Raw genomic sequence first — 18,462 nt, 5'->3', positions numbered from 1 at the left:
TCCACCTGAAAAGCAGAGAAGAAAGATGGAAACTAGACGGAAACTAGAATATAGGGAAGATTTTCTAGGATCTGTGAGGGGTTTTTTTGGTTGCAATATAAGCTACCTTGGGCTGTGGAATGCTATCTGCCAAGAAAAAAACATCCTTAGAGAGAGAAAACCATACAGAGCATAAGTGCTATGACTGAAAAAACCCTTTCTGGTATTATCATAAGCCATAGTTCTTTAGCTGAAGATGTCAACACACCTCATGTGTTGATGGATCTAGCCTGCCACTCTACTTTGCTACTGCTTCTCTTTTGTTATGCTGCCAAGGGAAAAAAAAAAATCAACTGATTGCTTTTTCTAAAAAAAAATATTATACACATCACAGTTCAGGTGTTAAAAACCAAATGGAATGGAATAACTGATTATCTGTGCTGCAGTGGTACAGGTAAAGAGTACAGAGGGCATCAGCAACTGCAACACTTCCAGAATGATTTAAATAAAATCTGGATTTTATACTGAGAAAACTTTGGAAGCAAAATACATTTTTCACAGTAGGTAAGAGATTCCAGAAACATAAGTACTACCTTGAGTAATTATTGTTAATTAACTAGCAATGAGGCACTATTTCCAAATGTGACATTTAAAGCACATAATGTGATTGTGAATATTCACAAAGATAATTAAGTTCATCTGCTTCAAGTCCTTGATTTCAGTACATCTGAAAACACCTCTTAAACTATCATTAGACCTGTAATCAAGTATTTTGTTGCTCAGGAAAATTGCATACCTTTGCTTACCTGCTAATATTGGGATATGTATTCAAATGGCTTTTGATAAGAAACTCTCCTTCAGGAAAACACTGAGGGAAAAAAAAACAGTAATTCTGATTTTTTTCTCTGAAGGGTCCATTAAAAATTTATTCCTCACACCATCAGATGGAAACAAAGCCAAAAATTTCTGAGTTCCCCTAACCAAGTTACAAGATCACAACTCTGATGTGAGCCATACTTGATGGAAAATACTCATCATCAAGTCAAAGGTACCACCAATGCACATACTGAGGATACCATTCATGTTAGGTTGCATGCTTTCTTCCATCTTCTTTATAGCTAGATCCATTTCTTTACAAAAAGAAAAATGCAAACGAATTCAGGGATGAAATACAATATATAACATTAAAATGTGAAAATCAGAAAATGCACTGACTTCATTTTCTTGGGAAAAAGGATTTAACCATTACACTTCAGAGGCAGAAGGAGTCTCTGATCATCAACTCTGATCTTGGTCTTGATCAAGACCTTCTTGGAGAAATAAACTCTTAAAATAGAAAAAAAAATGACCCCAAGAACAGAATGTCAAAGAGTCATGACTTGGTGTTTTGTCCTTTGTTCTTTAAAGAGTAAAGACAGCTTCTTTCCACTAGAAAAGAGATTAATGAATAATGTGCTTCAAGATAGAGAAGAAATATTTAGACAGCATTCTAAAGTACAAAAGGTTAAATTTACTCTATCACTCTCCAATTATTTGACATAGAGGATTTTTAATCAGTCAAAACAACAGCGTGAATTATTATGTACTCTAAGGATGTCCTACTGGTCTGTATCTTTCAGCCCAGTTTGAATAGCAGCTTTATTCTATGCCAGAAAACCCTTTCTTGATCAAACTTTTATCAAGGATTGTGTTTGAAGATAAAAATAAGGCAAAATATTTCTAAAAAAAGAAAACTTAAATCTTCTTAAGGTGCATAGTGCCAAGAAACTCCTGACCCTGTCTAAAAGCCAGTTTCTGCTGCTGCCTGGGAGTGTCAGGTGTAGATTTACTGTTCTATTTCAAAGTCCATTGCAAGCAGAGGCAATGCCAGCTGCCAGAACAGAGGGGATGAGACCCTCTGTGCCACAGGTCATTAATCCCAGCAGCACCCTGCTCCACACCAGCAGGCAGCAACTTCACTCACTTGGTGTTGTCCTCCAGGAAAGTGTCGGTCCATTTTCAGCAGTGAAAGGAGAACACCTGGCCTCAAATACAGCATACATCTCATACAACCAATCCCAGGCTTGCAAAGAACCTCCTCAAGACATCTACATGTTACTCACCTTCCCCAAGATCTGTTGCCTTCAACTATAAATAGACTGAGAAAACCAGAAGAAAAAAATGTTCTACAGTCTCTGGAGATGAACAACAGCGAGAATTACATGTTGCTGCACTCCTACTAAAGACATGAGTTCGGATAAAAGTGATCTTCAATCTAACTAATCAATAAAATCATAATTGTAGCTCTCTTCCAAGAGCTCAAAGCATGCTTCAGAGAAAATCAACCTACTCAGGATAATCCAAAAAAAGACATGCAGGAGAAGAATAAAACTTACTATAGATCTTCCTTTCCCTTTCCTTATTCCGTGCAAGAACACCAGAATGCTGTTGAAACACTTTCTTACAGTCATTTAGTAGCGACCTTTGGCTAGTTTCATGAGGAATTATTCTGTTCCTATATGAAGTGGTCAGCAAAGTAAAATAGGCTGTGAGAGGTTACACTACACTAAATACTGATACATTAATATTACTACCACCAATAGTAACAGTGTAATAGTAGTAGTATAACAGGTTAGTCCTAAAGCAAGCCAGGTTGCCAAACTGGCATTAATTGAAGGCCAAGTGCTCCAGTTCACATCCTCAAAGCTACTGGACATTTTAAATCCCCTAGAGCAGTGGGTTACTGCTTTTTATAATAAAACAACTAAGGAATAGAAGGAATAAGTAAAAAGCAAACCTATGTCATTGGTATTTTCTCCTATTATATTTGTAAGTATGAAAAAATAATATCTTCAGACATTTCAGAGGAATAAGTATGTATGTTTCTGATGCTCATCACTGAATTTACAGCAAATTAAGAGGAAAGCACCAGCTTAAACATGTTTTTCAACTTAATTCATCTGCTCTACAGAGCTAGCATGATGGTATTGGACCATATGCACCATAACACATAGATTACTGTAGGCTGTTTTCTCAAACCATTCTAAAATCCAAATTAAGTATCCTTTGAATTATTGCAGAGATTTGTACCAAGGAAGCCTAGTCATTAACACCCTATGTATTAGGTAGCACAAATGAAAAATCAGAAATTCTCAGCCAAAATATTAAATAGTTGAGCAAAGTCAGACCAAACAGCAAGATTCATAGCAACAGAGACTTTGTTTGACGTTTTAGTCATCTGTGTCAATCAACTTTTTTTAGCTAATTCCCACTATTTACAAGAGATGGGCTTACCAAGTGCTGAGTAACACAGCAAGCTGATGAGGAAGGAAAAGAGCGAAAACAGAAAAATGAAAAGAGAACCACTATTTTTTACTCTGAAGACAGGCAACCTTTACATTACAATGCTCACAAAAAAAGCAAATTGTAAATAAGTGTGTATATATATCCAGATATTTAAAATCATCAGTTATTGAGGACTCTATCGTTCTCAAGAGTAGTGATTCTGCCAAGCCATCAATTGTCATCTTTTAACCCAGCGTCCTTTATTGTGCAGAAAGATTCTGGGACAGCTATGCCTGAAGCTAATCACAAGTTTTCCATAAACCATTGACTCTAAGGAATATGCTCATATAGATCACATCCTCAGCCAGCTAAAAGTTATGAGTGTGATTATGCTCTTCTGTAGCTACAAAACAGCAATTGTACATTCATGCTGGGCAGACAGTGCAAGAGAGTAACTTCCTACACACACCAAAACAAAGTGAAGAATTCCCATCTAGTTTGCAGTTAACCTTTAAGTGTTTTGTGACTAATCACTGCACCATGGCTAACCCTGTGGATGTTCTTCAAATGGCAAGTTCCTGGAAAACGCAGAAATAAAAAGAATTTACAATATTCTTACAAATCAGCTAGTGATTCAAGCTATCATCTGTTCTTAAATATGAAAAATCAGAATTATTTTAGCATAAGACAAAGCTAAGTATAGTGAATATACTTAAATCCCCACCCCTGCTGTACACTACATATCCACAGAAATGTACTTCAGATACATTAGCTACTTCACTCACAGCAGTGGGTGTGTTTGGGATGACATAGTTCAAGCAGAGCAGTTTGATGCACATATTCAAGTAATTCAAGAGAAACATACATTTAATGACAGGTAGCTATTAAGAATTGCTTTTAAACCACTAAATTCTCTACTGTTGCCCATATGTGGGAGAAGAACATGGCATAAATTTGGCAGCTTCTCATCAACTTCAGAACGTAGTGTTGTGTTTGCAGTAGTGTGTTAAGAATAACGTGCTCACAAAACCTAAAAGCACAAACCCACTAGTGGTTACTAGCAGAAAGTACTCATGCCCAGAAAACACTTCAGCAATCAAGATCTTACCAGCAGGCAAAGAAGAACTTCAAATGTATTGCAGCTCTCCAGGAGATAATTAGCTAAATTACTATAGCCATTTATTAAATAATCTGGTTTCCCCTTCATCTCTATGAATCATATTCATTAGCATCAATCACTTCTTCAAGTCACAAACATTGATGCTCTATTAAAAGCAGGGATTCCTCATAAGTGCTAGACACCTCAATTTCAGGACTCCAGAGGCAAATTGACTTAAGTATCCTCAGTTCCTCCAGGTAAGGAAGGACTGGCTACTTTCACAAGCATATCCCACAGACACTTGCATCCCACAGATTTGGAGCATCCATGATTTGTGTAAGAAGCACTGCTCTATTCAGAAAACAAGTCTTAGCAACTGCAATCCCAGCTTCTTAAACACTGTGTGTCAACTGCCTGTGACTTATTTCTGAAAACAAGAGAGAGAATATCACCATAGACAAACTCCTTTTAGTTTTATGGGGTTTTTTCTTAAGCTACTGTTAAGCAGTAGCTATCAAAATTCAAATCATAGCTGTTCGCAGTGTACTTCAATACTATCATACTTTTTTAATATAAAACTGTCAATCAGCTAAGGCTACTCATGTGCTTTACGGCTTTATATTGATCTATGTACATATATAAAACAGACACCATCTTCTTCACACAGTTAACAAAACAAAGTACAAACAAAACAAACAAAAAGGAGCAATCAAACCTGTCTCATTCTTGTACATTATCCACTGGGAGCACCTGGCACAGCAGGGACAACAGCTATGGACAAGTTCTGGTGACCCAACCATCAGATGAGTGGTGGCTGTTCATCAGAGCTGGACACTGCCAGCTGTGCAACCACTGACAGGGTATTTGTGCAATGGCACAGAGTAACCCATCACTGCAGCAGGTCTAAAAATAAAAATAATGGGAGACAGTTGTACTTAGGGACTAATTTCTATTTGAAAGAAATTACCTAATCCAAATTTTCAGGCAAATTCTGTCCATCCCCAATGCTAACCAGATGATTTTCTTATTTTAAGAAGCAGTTTTTGTAGTCTTCTGCCCACCCTGATTTGGAGTAATATCTGAGGCAGTACACAGTTACTGATTTAGAGCAGCTATGTGGAAATCTGAGCTTTAATGAATCTTGCATTTATCAGTCAGCCTGGGCCAGTTACATTTTCTTTACAACTTCATTCTTTCAACTAAAAAATAAACCATTTATTATTCCTAAGGCTATTGAGAATATTAATAACTAGGGGAGGAAAAAAATCAAAGCACAAACAAAAACAAAGAGAAAAACCAAAAAAATCAAAACAAAATATTAAAGATCCTCCTCTCTGGAAAATATAGATGCAATCCTAAACCCACTGATGTCAGTGACATAACCCAGTATTAAACATGAAAACTAGTTATTTAATTATAGAAATAAACTATTAATTATGTCAAGCAGCTACATGTTTTGCTAGCAATGAGGACATTTTAAGTAGCAGCATTTTGGTACCAGCAAGCAGAGTACGACTGAACTACCTAATTAATTTTAATTTCTTCTGCATTGTTAACATAGTGTAGCTTTAACATGTTTATATGACTATGTCAGCCCTTACCACCTGCAGCCCTAACTCCCATCCTTTCAATAGAAAACCAGCTGTGTCCCTCCCTTAATAGATAAAAACACAAAATTCCATGCACTAGTCACAATGTTCAGAATGAGAAAAATACTTTCAAAGAGTAAATTATAATTTGGAAAGAGGCAAGGAGACCAGAGAAAAGGACAGATTCCTAATTCTGACTTCAGGTAGCAAGGTGTTACACAGCTGGCACAGGCACAACATACAAGCATGAGAAGTCTTCACTATCATGCCCAGTGTTCTTAATCCACCAACCAAAAGAAACATCTGACAAAAGCAAAGTTTTTATAACATTTTCAGGCATGTCCTAGAAGAAAAACAGCAGTTTTATTAAAAAAAAAAAAAAAAAGAAAAAAAACCAAAACCATAAAATAAGGCCTCCACAAGCACAGTGAAGGTAAAGATCAGCCTTAACAATCTAAGTAGCCTGTCACCCAGCACACATGAGCTGGAAGACAAACCCAACACAATTCCACACCAGCCACTAAATGCTTTTTCTTTGAAGAGACATAATTACTGCAATGAAACATGATATGTATGATAAAGGACTGTAAGTCATTAGCTCCATAGTAATGAAGCAAGTTCTTTGATGAACAAGGGATTTTCTAATGTTTCTTTTAAAGGGAATTTATAACTAACAGTTGTTTTTATAGAATAAATATAGGCATTTAATTGATGCAAAGGCATCAATTAAATTCTTTCAACAAGGCTTCATCCAAAGATCAAGTGTCAGTAATCCTTGGTACATTCACCGGTATTAATGACCTTAAAGATGCAGCTATATGACAGATGCTAAAAATAAAATCTGCTTTAAAAAAAGCAAGGACATCAACATAGTGAAAAGAATAGAAACTTCAGAAAAACTCTTTCTAGCCCTGATGCCAGATAAATCCTACACAAGTAATCTCTCTATAGAACCTGAAAAAGTAGAGCAAAATTTCTCAAAAAGTTGTTTCCTTGACAACATTGACAAACCAAGAAGGGTAAGGAATCAAAGTCATGAGATGCCTTGTGGCTTTGTTAGCAGATTTTTTTAAATATATAGCAGTATTCAAGATGCAGCTATAAAGCCAGATTTCTAGAAAAGAAGCAAAGTTAGATTGGTGTTATTTATATTTTTAAACAGCAAAAATATTCAGAATTTCTTAACCATTACAAAAAAATATATATATATTCCCAAAATCTATTACAGTAACTTAAGAACTTAAAACTACTCTAGCTCATTTTTTTCCCAAGTACCAAAAGCTTCACTTTTTCACCAGCAATCTACTGAAACACCCAGAATGGAGATAACACCATCATAGATGTGTCCCATCTCAGGTGACATCCTGCCATTAGACTGCAGAGCAGCTGCCCACCCAGGTGCTGGCTGTAACCGCAGAGCTCGCTCAGGACATTCATTAGAGGCACTGCCCCACTGACATCCCTAGCCCTGCCTCTGCCCTGGCAGGAGAACAAGGTTGCTTTCTCCTCTGCTACTTCAGAGACACAGGAAACAACTGGATGAGCTCCCAGCAGAAAGAAAATGCAGAACTCACCCATTCAGGATAGATGAGCTGCTATGCAAAAAGTCAGATAAACATTTTAGATTCCTCATACTTCTGTAAATAATGATACAAGTAACCAAAACTCTTTTTAGGTAACATGAGAGAACAGAATCCTTTCTTCCACATCACTTTTAAGGATATTTAGAAGTCAGTCTCCACGCTTTTGGATTTCCACAGAGGAAAAGTTTGTGAAATAATACTGTCACAATAACCATGTTACCCTGTGCATCTCACCTGTGGCCACTTTGCACCTGTTGATCAGTGTCAATCAAATCTCACAGAAGACCTCAGTGTTTTTCCCTCAAGTCTTAATCATGCTAAGCAGCTGAATAAAAGACACTGCAGAAGGTCCAGAGAAAGAAATTGAGGAGGATTTGTAATCAGGCTCAAAATACAGACAGACTTCAGTAACTTCCCTGCTCTTGGAAGAACTTTTATTTTCAAAATTTTTCTTTAAATAATTCCAAATTTATTTTTGCAGGGGCAAGGGGGAACACAGGCATACTAGCTACACTGTGAAATATCCATCCCACTCTTCTCCCCCACAGCCACATACATCCTCTCACACAGCCATAACGCAGTCAAAAAATGTTTCACAAGAACACTGGGGGTATCACTCCTGCATTCTTTAAGGAAATCCTAAGTCAGGAGTCACTTCCAAGTGGAAAAATCTCATGGCATCACAAAGCTATAAACCTCACCCAGAAGCTGAGAGGCTCACTTCATTTTTGCCTTCCCCCTTTTCCTCAAATGTCAGTCTTAATACAAGTGTTAAGATAAATTCTAATCCAAAGCAGTACTGAATTTAGTTCCTGTTAGTGCAGAAGGAAAGAAACAATGGCGTCTCAAACCCTATAGAGATGAGGATGGTGCTATTTATACTCAAAGAAACATACTCCTTTGAAAAAATCCTTTGAGGCCTAAGAGTGTGTCAAACACTCAGAACATAATAAAAACTATACAAGTCATCTCCAGCTGTGGATTCTGAAAAAGTGAACAAAGGCATTACAAGGATTTCTGTTTCCTTGACAACTGCATCACTGGAAACAAGGAAATAATTAAAAAAATATATCTCTCTAACAGCAATCTCTAAACATTATCAAGGTACTAAAATACCAAATGTGAAACAACTCTTACCCACACAAACCTTTGGGATGAAGAGACCAAAATTCACCACTTTCATGAACTGCTCTTTGCTGATACGTGTCACCAGCTTTTGCAGAACAATTGCAAGAGCTATCTATTATATCCTGACCTGGATTGTCATCTAGCCATGGCACAGCCAGAAGCTTTCACTGATCATCAAGTACATTCCTTCCTGAATGATGTTCCTCTTCTTACAAAAATAAGCATTATGGAGGATACTTCTCATTGAAGTGTATGAAATAATTTTGTTGGAAGATGATAAAGGTATACAAAAAAGGTTGGTATTACCATGCATGTGCCTATCACATAAGTGTACTGCGATCTTAATAATCAGCAATCTTAAAGTCACTGGAAAAAACATGCACAGTTCTAAACAGACAAGGGAAAAAGGCCAGAACCTTCATAAAGAAAAGTCTGCTTCAGTATTTCTCCTAATATTTAGCAGTCTCTTCAACAAGAAAACAATGGGTTTGTTCCCAAATCTAGGTAAGCAGCACACAATATCCAGAATATGAACATTTCCTTGTCACTTTCAAGATAATGGGGAAATCTATTTGTTATTTTTAATATAAAGTATTAAACATGTATCAACAAAATCTTCAAAACATTTCAAATAAAGAACATATGTATCAAATAGGATGACTTCCCAATTTGTCACCTATAGTTAAAGGAATTTTGCCAAAATTAGATTTTAAAAATCAATCTAAGAGTTGCCCTACTTGAGGTACTAGCGGCATGATAGCTAATTCTGCTTAGTGAACAGTTTGAATTTAGCCTAGCTTGGACAGGGCTACAGCCATCTGACAGCTATGCCTGAGTGTACAGGAAATATGCTGGCATCTTAAATGTATTCCTTAATAAACAGATATACCTGTGACAGAACAAGAAACACTGCCTATTCCAAGTGAATTGTGTACAGAATGGTTGAAAGCAGAAGTATTAGATCTTGTTACTCTGAGACAGGGTAATGGCCAATATCTAGGAAATTTGTGTTGTCACCATCTGTGCCACACACAGTTTATGGATTGAGGTTATCATCTTCTATCATTCAGTCCAATACAATAGGATCAAGAATAACAAAATTCCTGGAATATATTACAGTGCTATCACTCTCCTAATAGACAGAAAATCACAAAATAATAAAATACTTTGAAAGTATAACTTTAAATTGTATTTATTATGGCATTTGACACACTCCAGGAACTAAAATCCATACATTAAATTTAAGTAACATACCACTCTAAATCTAATGATTACAAAAGAGTCTCAGAAGACTGGAGAAGTATCTGGAAGAAATCTCTTGAGATAGCAAGTTACAAAGATTAACTACTTAGGAGCTCAGAAATCCCAAATTGAAAATAAGCACAGACCAGAAGAGGACTTCAAGGGACCACAAACCTTTGACTTGTTCTTCTTTACTCGTTCACTTAGAGACTGTCCCTTGGTCTGAACCACTATGATTGTTATGTTCAAATCATGGGAAGTCAGCAATGCCCCTGTTCAAGAGGCTTATACTACTAAACTCTTTTTAAAAACTTTTACTTTACTTGTATTAATAGAGCTGTGACTAAATGACTAGGCCAGTAGAGAACAAAATATATAAGAAAAACAACAATGTATTAGAACACAAAGTGCTATTAATATACATTTTGCATACTCAAGAATTGCAGCACTTTCTTTCCTTGATCTTATTTAACAATGGAGAGTGAAAGTGCTGAAAATTAAGAAATCCTCTGCAACAAACATAACACCTGCTGTGATGCTTTAAATAAAATATGAGAAACACAAAATTAACAGCTAGCAGATGATTATATAAAGATGTTACCTTGAGTTAATTTTAAGGCAAACTAGGAAATGCAGAATAAAGGCATAATATGCTGAAGTTATAAACCATTTTTAAAAAGCTAAGTCCAGCACCAGTAACTAGTGAAAATGTTAACATCTGTGTGGCTCTGTGTAATGACAAGATCATCCAAATAAAAGACACTGACAATGTGAATGCAGCATTGTGGTTTCTGCAATAGATAAAGACACAACTTTTTAATGTTCTCTGCTACCGAAGACAAAAAGTTGTATTCAATGGCAACCTGTCATTCTGGGTTCTGTATTTGGGGTTCTAAATCGGAAATACCTAAACAAGGTCTGATGTTCAGAAAGCATTGAATATCCACACTATTGGAACCAGGCACTTTAACAGCAGTGATAACTCTCAAAAACGATGCAAAAAAAAAAAAAAAAAAAAAAAAAAAAAAGTAGATGAGATATTAAAACAATGAACACTATTTTGGTGTTCAAGTAAGAAAGCCCAAAAACAGCAGTAGATGCCTAAAATTCATTTACAGCAGCTATTCAAAGAGAAGGTAGAGAAGGGTTATTCAAAGAAAACAAACTTCATCAATGTTTCACAGTCCTTAAAATACATACCTAAGCTAAAAAACATAAGCCACTCACAATACTGTTACAGTGTAAGTGTGAGAGCAACACTGCCACAGAAAGAGCTCCCCATTCCCTACAAATTTAAAATTTAGCATTAAATATTCTTCTATTAATGCTCCAGATTGGAGAGCAGTGGATAATTTGCAATACCTATCACTTCCCAGATGGGGTTCTATCTTATTTTCAGTTCTCTCCAAAAACTCATGGATTTTCTTATACATTTAACAACATATGCATAAACTTGTAACTTTGGTCTTTCAACACACAACACAGAGGCAAATTATTAAAGTCTTGGAGCCTTCAGAGGCAGTTCAGTTCCTATCCCTTTCTAACATGCTGAGGTGCCCCATCTGCTGGCACGAGTGTTACTCTAAAGAATTCTGCCCTGAGCTGATGCTTTTTCCAACTTCACCACTTGATAACTGTTTGAAGTGTTTTAAATGCAGCAATACAAAAGAAATCAGATCAAATACTTCTACAAAAAAACATAAAATGCTCTAACACAGTTCATTCTTTCCTAACTACATAAGTTATTTTTACTAGATGCTTCCAATGATCTTGCAGCTCTAGGTTATTCTTCAGTCAACAGAAACTGAAAACATCAACTCATTTATTGTAAATACTTTAGCACGACTTACACTTATTCGTAAAGGTGTTTAAGTGCACTTTTTAACCAGAGAGAACATAAATGGAAGACTGTTCTTTTCTCCTGATTTAAGCAGGATACATACACATACTTAAAAAGTAAAAAACCCACCTAATCAGTTCCATATACACATTTTAGACATACATCTGTGTGACATGAATAACTCAGTCATCAAAATTTAGACAGAAATAAAAAAATTTTGATCACTACGGTAAGTAAAGCACATTTCTTCCCTCTCTATGCCAAGCTAAAAAAAAAAAAAAAAAAAAAAGAAAATCCTTTCCCACATAGGAAAATTCTTAGTTTGTGATGAAAGAGGAAGTTAGAAGTTATTAAGAGGAAATTATAAGAACAGATAAAATATTAAAAAGTGGCTAAATAGTACACAAATTGAGTTTCTACTATAGAGCTCTGGTTCAAGTACTATTTAAACTACTACAGTCATCTCAACTTAGAACACTCAGTTCTGAGAAATCCCCACTAATATTGGACTCTTCAAAATATAAATGTCTTAATGCATAGGCTGGGTGTAAGTATTGAATCCAAGACATTTACTCTTAAAAATAGTCACAGTTATTCCTGTGACTAACTGCAAGTACAGTTTTGAGGGTCTCAATTGCCTCTTCTCTCTGATCATACAGAGATTTAGGCTTTTAACTGTGCTTTGAGTTTTACCCAAATCAGATGTTGAAAGTAAATCATGCAAACATCCTGAGTGTCTGCATATTCCCATTAGAGGGAAAGAGGACACACATCCACCGCCTGGATTTAAATGAGCAATTCCAAGCAGGTGTTTTTGGGGAAAATTAAAAAAAAAAAATACAATCTGTGTGAAGCTAAAAGTATGAGGAAAAAGAGTATTGACCTGCATTTTCAATTAGTTGTTTTATGCCTATACCGGAAAATTGACAACTTCATGCTAGAGCAGAGAGCCAAAGTCAATTCCCAGAAGGTAAAGCGGCGCTGCCACAGTCTCCAGGGATTTACGCGGCGCAGACAGGGAGGGATTTGGGAGGGAACACGCAGTGAATCCTCGGTGTCACCGCGCCCTCTGCTGCCCAGCACAGCCGGCGCGACACGGCCGGGCGCCCCGAGCAGCAACGGCACTGCTGCCCTCCAGAACACAACGCGCGGTCTCACATGCTTCCCAAGAGCTACCTTACTCCTTCATTTCTTTTTCTCAAGCTCTGAAGTGTTGCCAACACTAGTATATTTCATTTATATTGAATTTCCAAGGTTTGGGGGACCTAAAATAGTCAGATTTTTTTTAAAAACGGCTTTTCTGTTAATGATTGCTTCCAAGCAGGCATGGTAACACTGATTCAGAAAACTTATTTTTCTTTATGCTCAGAAGACAAAGCAGACTGGCCATTATTTCAAATTTTTCATAATTTCATATTGTATCAACAACTTAAGATTTTAGATTTTTATACGAAATTCAACACATCCATAACTTCAATTGTCAGTACAAATGAGGCACTGGAATAGTCAATAAACATTAAGCAGAAGATGTGAGAATTTAAGACAAAAGGTCAAATTCAGACATCCAGAATTTACATTGCTGCTTAACAGAAACATCCATCAGCACTTTTTGCATATCTTAACCCTTTACTTCTAAGTCTGTTCTTCAAGCAAAAGCCAAGATATAAGAAATATACTAAAGATGACTTGCAAGGAGAAACAAAGGTACTTTTTTCCTACATTTAATGTTTAAGAAAAACAGGTTTCAAAATCCTGGTAAAGAAGATGGAGGAACTATGTTGGTATGCTGGTACAAAGGATGTTCTTCTTAAGATTTACTAAAGTCCTAAATTCTAGAAGCAGGAAAATAATTGTGCCTGTCATGGTAAATACATGTTGGATGCAATAAAGCATGTCTTCCACCAGAAAGGACATTTTCTGCACACTTATCAAAGCTATGTTCCTGTGCAAGGCCACTTAGAAGACTATTATTTGAACCCAGAGGCACAATCAGCCCTATATCTGGGAAAGCATATACCCATTATAAAAACAAAAGCCTCATTGGACTGACTAAATTACCAAAGAACTAAAGACAAATTCATTAAAGCTAGGAGGAAAACTCACTCTGAGTATTGAGCAATTAACCCTTGAAAGAAATTAAAGTGGTAAGACCCCTTAGATCATTACAAGTTCTGAGATATGAAATCCATCTCACCTGATCTACCTGCTCCAGCAGATGTCACACAGGCCTGTCAGAATAATTAAAAATATTATTTTAGTGTTGGTAGTTAGTTGCTTAATGACACATGGCAGAATCCATGTGCATACCCTAGTGCTCATGGCCATTATGATAAAACACTGATAGAGATCATGAGAAATCACCTAGCAGAAATCTAACTTCTTAAGGCCTAAAACACATGACTAAAATTAAAAAAAAAAAAATAGAGATAAAAAATTAAAAAAAAAAAAAACCACCAAATTCCAAGCTAATGGAACTAACTGTGGGTATAGTGAAGACTTAGGCTGCAAGTTTATGATAATCTTATAAAGCATCTCATCAAATTCTATGTTGGAACTGTTAAATGCACATAAGCAAGGATATTTCCAGAAGAGCATTGAACATTATTTTGAAGTTTGATGACTGAGCCACCAAGCATGTTGTTTTACATTACCTTGACTGTTTTGTCCATAGAAGCTGAGAGAAGCATGTGACTTTGTTCTCGTACAGGACACCACTGGATTTCATTAACGGGGCCACTGTGTTTAGACATGCAAAATATTAAACTTTTGGGAACTTCAGTTACTTTATATTTAGATCCCAAATATGGCTTAATTAATTCAGAGATCTTTCTCAAAGTCTGCTCTCCTGATACACTTAACTCAACATCACAATCTGAGCTACCTCTCTGGTCAGGTTCTTTTTCAGGCTTACTGGAATTTTCTTGACGCAATCGTTTAGGGATATATGGTCTAATTCCTTTGATGGTAGTAGTGCTGTCGTTATGTGCTCTCTTCTGGGAAAGGCCATTTCCAGAATTTGTTGAAGAGCTTGAAGCCTGTTCATAGTTTCTGTAAGCCACAGATAATGCAGCATGGCCAGAGTACACCCTCTGCCAACAGGGAGGTGCCAAGTCAGCGTCGTTATTCTGTGCATAAAGCTCAGGGGGATCTTCACAAACCGTGCTGCTGCCAGATCTGCCAGTGCTCCCTACAGGGTGCATTTCATGTGTAGATTTTGTATTACCAGGTGCAAAGTGCTGAACACAACTCACAGGAGAACTCAGCTGGTTTGTTTGTCTGCCAGAAGTATCGGGGGCTTCAGTCTTTTCAGTTTCTGTCTCGGAGTCTGAATCTTCATAAGCAACCAAACTCATTATGGCTAGACACAGCAGACTCCAGAGATCTCAATGCTGCAATCCTCGAAAATTATGATCTAAAATAAAGAATTGATCATTCAGAGCACAATTAATTACAAAGTCTACAATTTGAGTAACTTAGGGATATAAATATGCTTTTCTTAAAAAAAAATCAAAACTCTTATTTCTGTTGATTAATGGAATTTATTATAACACACTGTACATACTATTAAGCAACATGATTTGCCTCCAGGCCCTTTGCATACATTTTCAATGCATTGCAGAGGTGTATTTGCATACCACAGAACAATGACAATGAGGATGAAAAAGAAAACAACCTTATAATATAAATACAGCAAATTACTTTGCCTTACTTCCAGCATTACATCCACACACACACACACAGAAGAAATCAATTAATTATGTAGTGGTTTTGTACATTTATAAGAATACAAGTACTACAACTGTTTTGGAGTCAATCTAACAATATCTATTTCTTAACACTACAGATGACTTCAAAGAAGTGTGTAGGGGTTCAACTGGCAGTTAAAGTGTAAACACATTTTTGACCTCCTCAGCAGCCTTGCAGTATGAGGAAATTTTCCAATTATATCCCCAGAGCATGTTCCACACAGCCTTTAGTTTTACAGATCAGGTATGCCAGAAGATACATTGAGTTCACTATTTGCATTTGCTTACAGAAAAATGAGAGCCTCAATTGTGAAATAAATTTTTTCAACATTTGCAGAGAACTAAGATCTCATGTCAAGACTGCATATGTAACATGCAGAGTAATTCACCTTCATAATAATTGCACCAAGATTTTCCCAACAATTTGTATGGAGTATGTGCAGTATATAGAGTTAACTACATTCAAAACAACTGATGTGTCTGCAAGGTAATATTTCAACCTCTGTTGTTTATAGGCAAGAAGTACTGGTAAGATTGATTAAATGTGACATTTTATTACTGCTTTGTTTCCTTACCAAGCTGTTAGCACTCATTACACTAAAGAGATTTAAGCCACAACACTTTCAGACAGGCTGCTGAAATTCTTGGTTCAGGTCAGCAAAGAAACTGCCCTCAAAAGCATCTTGATGACAACAGGGAACACATGAAAGTCAGTATCTTCATAAGCATTTGCAGAATTGACACTACAAATGCAGGCACACCACAAATGTAGGCCCGACAAATACTTCTGCAGGAGCAGGACTCTGGAACTTGCAAAGATTACTCATTCAACTTCAGAATTACATCTATTTGAATCAAAACAACTCTGTTTCACATAACCTACAGAAGTGTTACATGCCTCTAGATTCTGTTATCAAATTTCTAAGCACAGATCCAGAAGATAGGTACTTATTCAGATACACACATTCATCATCACAGATCCTTCCCAAGATAAGTGATCAAGATATTTAACTGGAACAAGGTGACCAACATTTCAGCACATAAAAGCAACAATATCTCCCTCTAGAGGACATTTTGTCATTATCTGAAGCTTAAGACAGCTCTAAGTGACAGCAAAGAAGAGCAAGGAAAAAATCTTTTTTTAATAATACAGCTTCATTCATCACAACAATATTTCATTAAACAATGTCAAGGGAAAACAAAATTAGTGTTTCATGAAAACTTAACTAACAAATCAATTCAAAAACAGTAAATTGAAGTTCCTAGCAGTAAGTTGAAACATCAAATAAATAGGAGCTTTCAAGGGCTTCACTTCAGTAATTGTATCAAGTGGTTACTGTTTGTATTGCAGTGCTAAACACATTTCCCAGCCAAATGCATCATGTCCAAAGAACAAATATAGTAAGAAGCTGACCTCTGGCTAAAAGCTATAAACTAGGATACACAAGTGAATTAGGTTAGACTTACAGAGTTACTTTAGTTTGTTTTAACACAAAAAAAAAAAAAAAAACCAAGCCGAAATTCAGAAGTGCCAGATATTGCCTTGAAACACAAAGTTAAAAATGTTTCCCATGAGTTACTGCAAAAAAAACTGTCCAGTCAATTTGGTGAGCATAAACCCATCCCACCACACCCATCACCCATAAACCTCAGTATTTTTGTAGCAACAAAGCATCTCTCTCATCTAAACACTTCCCACCAATTTTCTTTTTAAGGAAACACCACCCAGAGTCGCTGCCCTAACTAAAGAAAAATAGGGGGTCGGGGGGAACCACAATGTACTTGACCGGAACCATCCTGTAACTAAAGTGAGTTTATTCACGATGTGATGTACAATGTATTGAGCTAAAAGAGAAGTTTGTAGCATTTTGGTTTTTCTCGGCTTCCAAAAGACTGATTTATCTGACGGCATGGAAGAAGAGCTCAGCGTGAGGGGCGCAGTGCCCGCGGATGCCAGCAGAGGTGTGACAAGGCACAGAGCACCGCAGGTGGCTCACGGCAGGAGGCACAGCCCCACAGCCCCCAGGGGGAAAGAACAAGCTACTGGAGAGGGTTCAATGGAGGCTACAAAGATGAGGGGTCTGGAGCATTTCTCTTATGAGAGACTGTGGGAGACGTGTTTAATGTGGAGAACAGAGGGGATCGCATCAATTCACGCAAATGTCTCAAAGGCGGTGCCCAGAGGATGGTGCCAGGCTCTTTAGTGGTGCCCAGAGACAGGGCATAAACAAGGGCCATGAACTACAACACAGCCAGTTCCACCTCAACGCGAGGAATCGCTTCTTTTCATGGAGGGGGGCAGAGCACTGGGACACGCTGCTCAGCGGAGACATTCAGCACCCACCCGGGCGCGTCACTGCGGAACCTGCTCTGGGTGAACCTGCTCTGGGTGACGCGGACTTAGCCTGGATAACTCCAGAGGGCCCTTCCAGCCCTAAGGCGAACCCCCGGCCGCTCCAGTGCCCCCGGAGCAGCCCCAGCCGAGCAAGCGGGTCCCGGGAGCGCCCGGGCAGCTGAGGCAGCTCCTTCGCTCTCCCGCAGAGCCGCTGCCTCTCCCCAGAGCCCCGGGCGCCGCGATCGCCCGCGGTGCCGGGACAAGGTCCCCCGGCCCCGTTCCGGCCCCCGATCCCCATTCCCGGTCCCGGTCCCGGTCCCCATTCCCGGTCTCCGGTCCCGATCCCCATTCCCGGTCCCTATTCCCGGTCCCCATTCCCGCGGCGCCGCCGCTCCCGGAACTCACCTGCCGGCCGCCGCCGCGCCGTTCCTAAAAACACGCCGGGTGGAAACAAGGCAGCCCACTCCAACAGTTCCGCGTGTCGCAGCCCCGCACTGGGGCGGCGTATCGGGAAGAGCAGCGGTCAGAGCGCGGCTCCGTGAGCGGGCAGAAGCTCCTCTTCCGCCGCTGCGAGCGGAATGGAGAGAGCTGCTTGGGCTGGGGGCTGGCGCACGAGGGAGGCCCGTGTGAGGCAATGGTTCCGGCGGGCTGTGTTTC

General features: G+C 38.1%; 1 protein-coding gene across 1 annotated transcript in view; it reads right to left on the bottom strand.

The window, feature by feature from the left end:
• The window catches only part of WDR25 (WD repeat domain 25), a 59,167-nt gene extending 40,799 nt beyond the window's left edge, over positions 1-18,368 (bottom strand). The window contains exons 1-2 of the mRNA XM_021549723.3: positions 18,211-18,368; positions 14,376-15,136 (exon numbers count right to left, since the gene is read on the bottom strand). Of these exons, the coding sequence (XP_021405398.3) occupies positions 14,376-15,077 (702 nt within the window). The 5' untranslated portion in view covers positions 15,078-15,136; positions 18,211-18,368. The remainder of the gene's footprint in view (positions 1-14,375; positions 15,137-18,210) is intronic.
• Between the last annotated feature and the right edge of the window lie 94 nt (positions 18,369-18,462).

Source organism: Lonchura striata, chromosome 5 (genome assembly GCF_050655825.1).
Source record: "Lonchura striata isolate lonStrDom1 chromosome 5, ASM5065582v1, whole genome shotgun sequence".
NCBI classification, from domain to species: Eukaryota; Metazoa; Chordata; class Aves; order Passeriformes; family Estrildidae; genus Lonchura; species Lonchura striata.
This window is presented reverse-complemented; position numbering and strand designations above follow the sequence as displayed.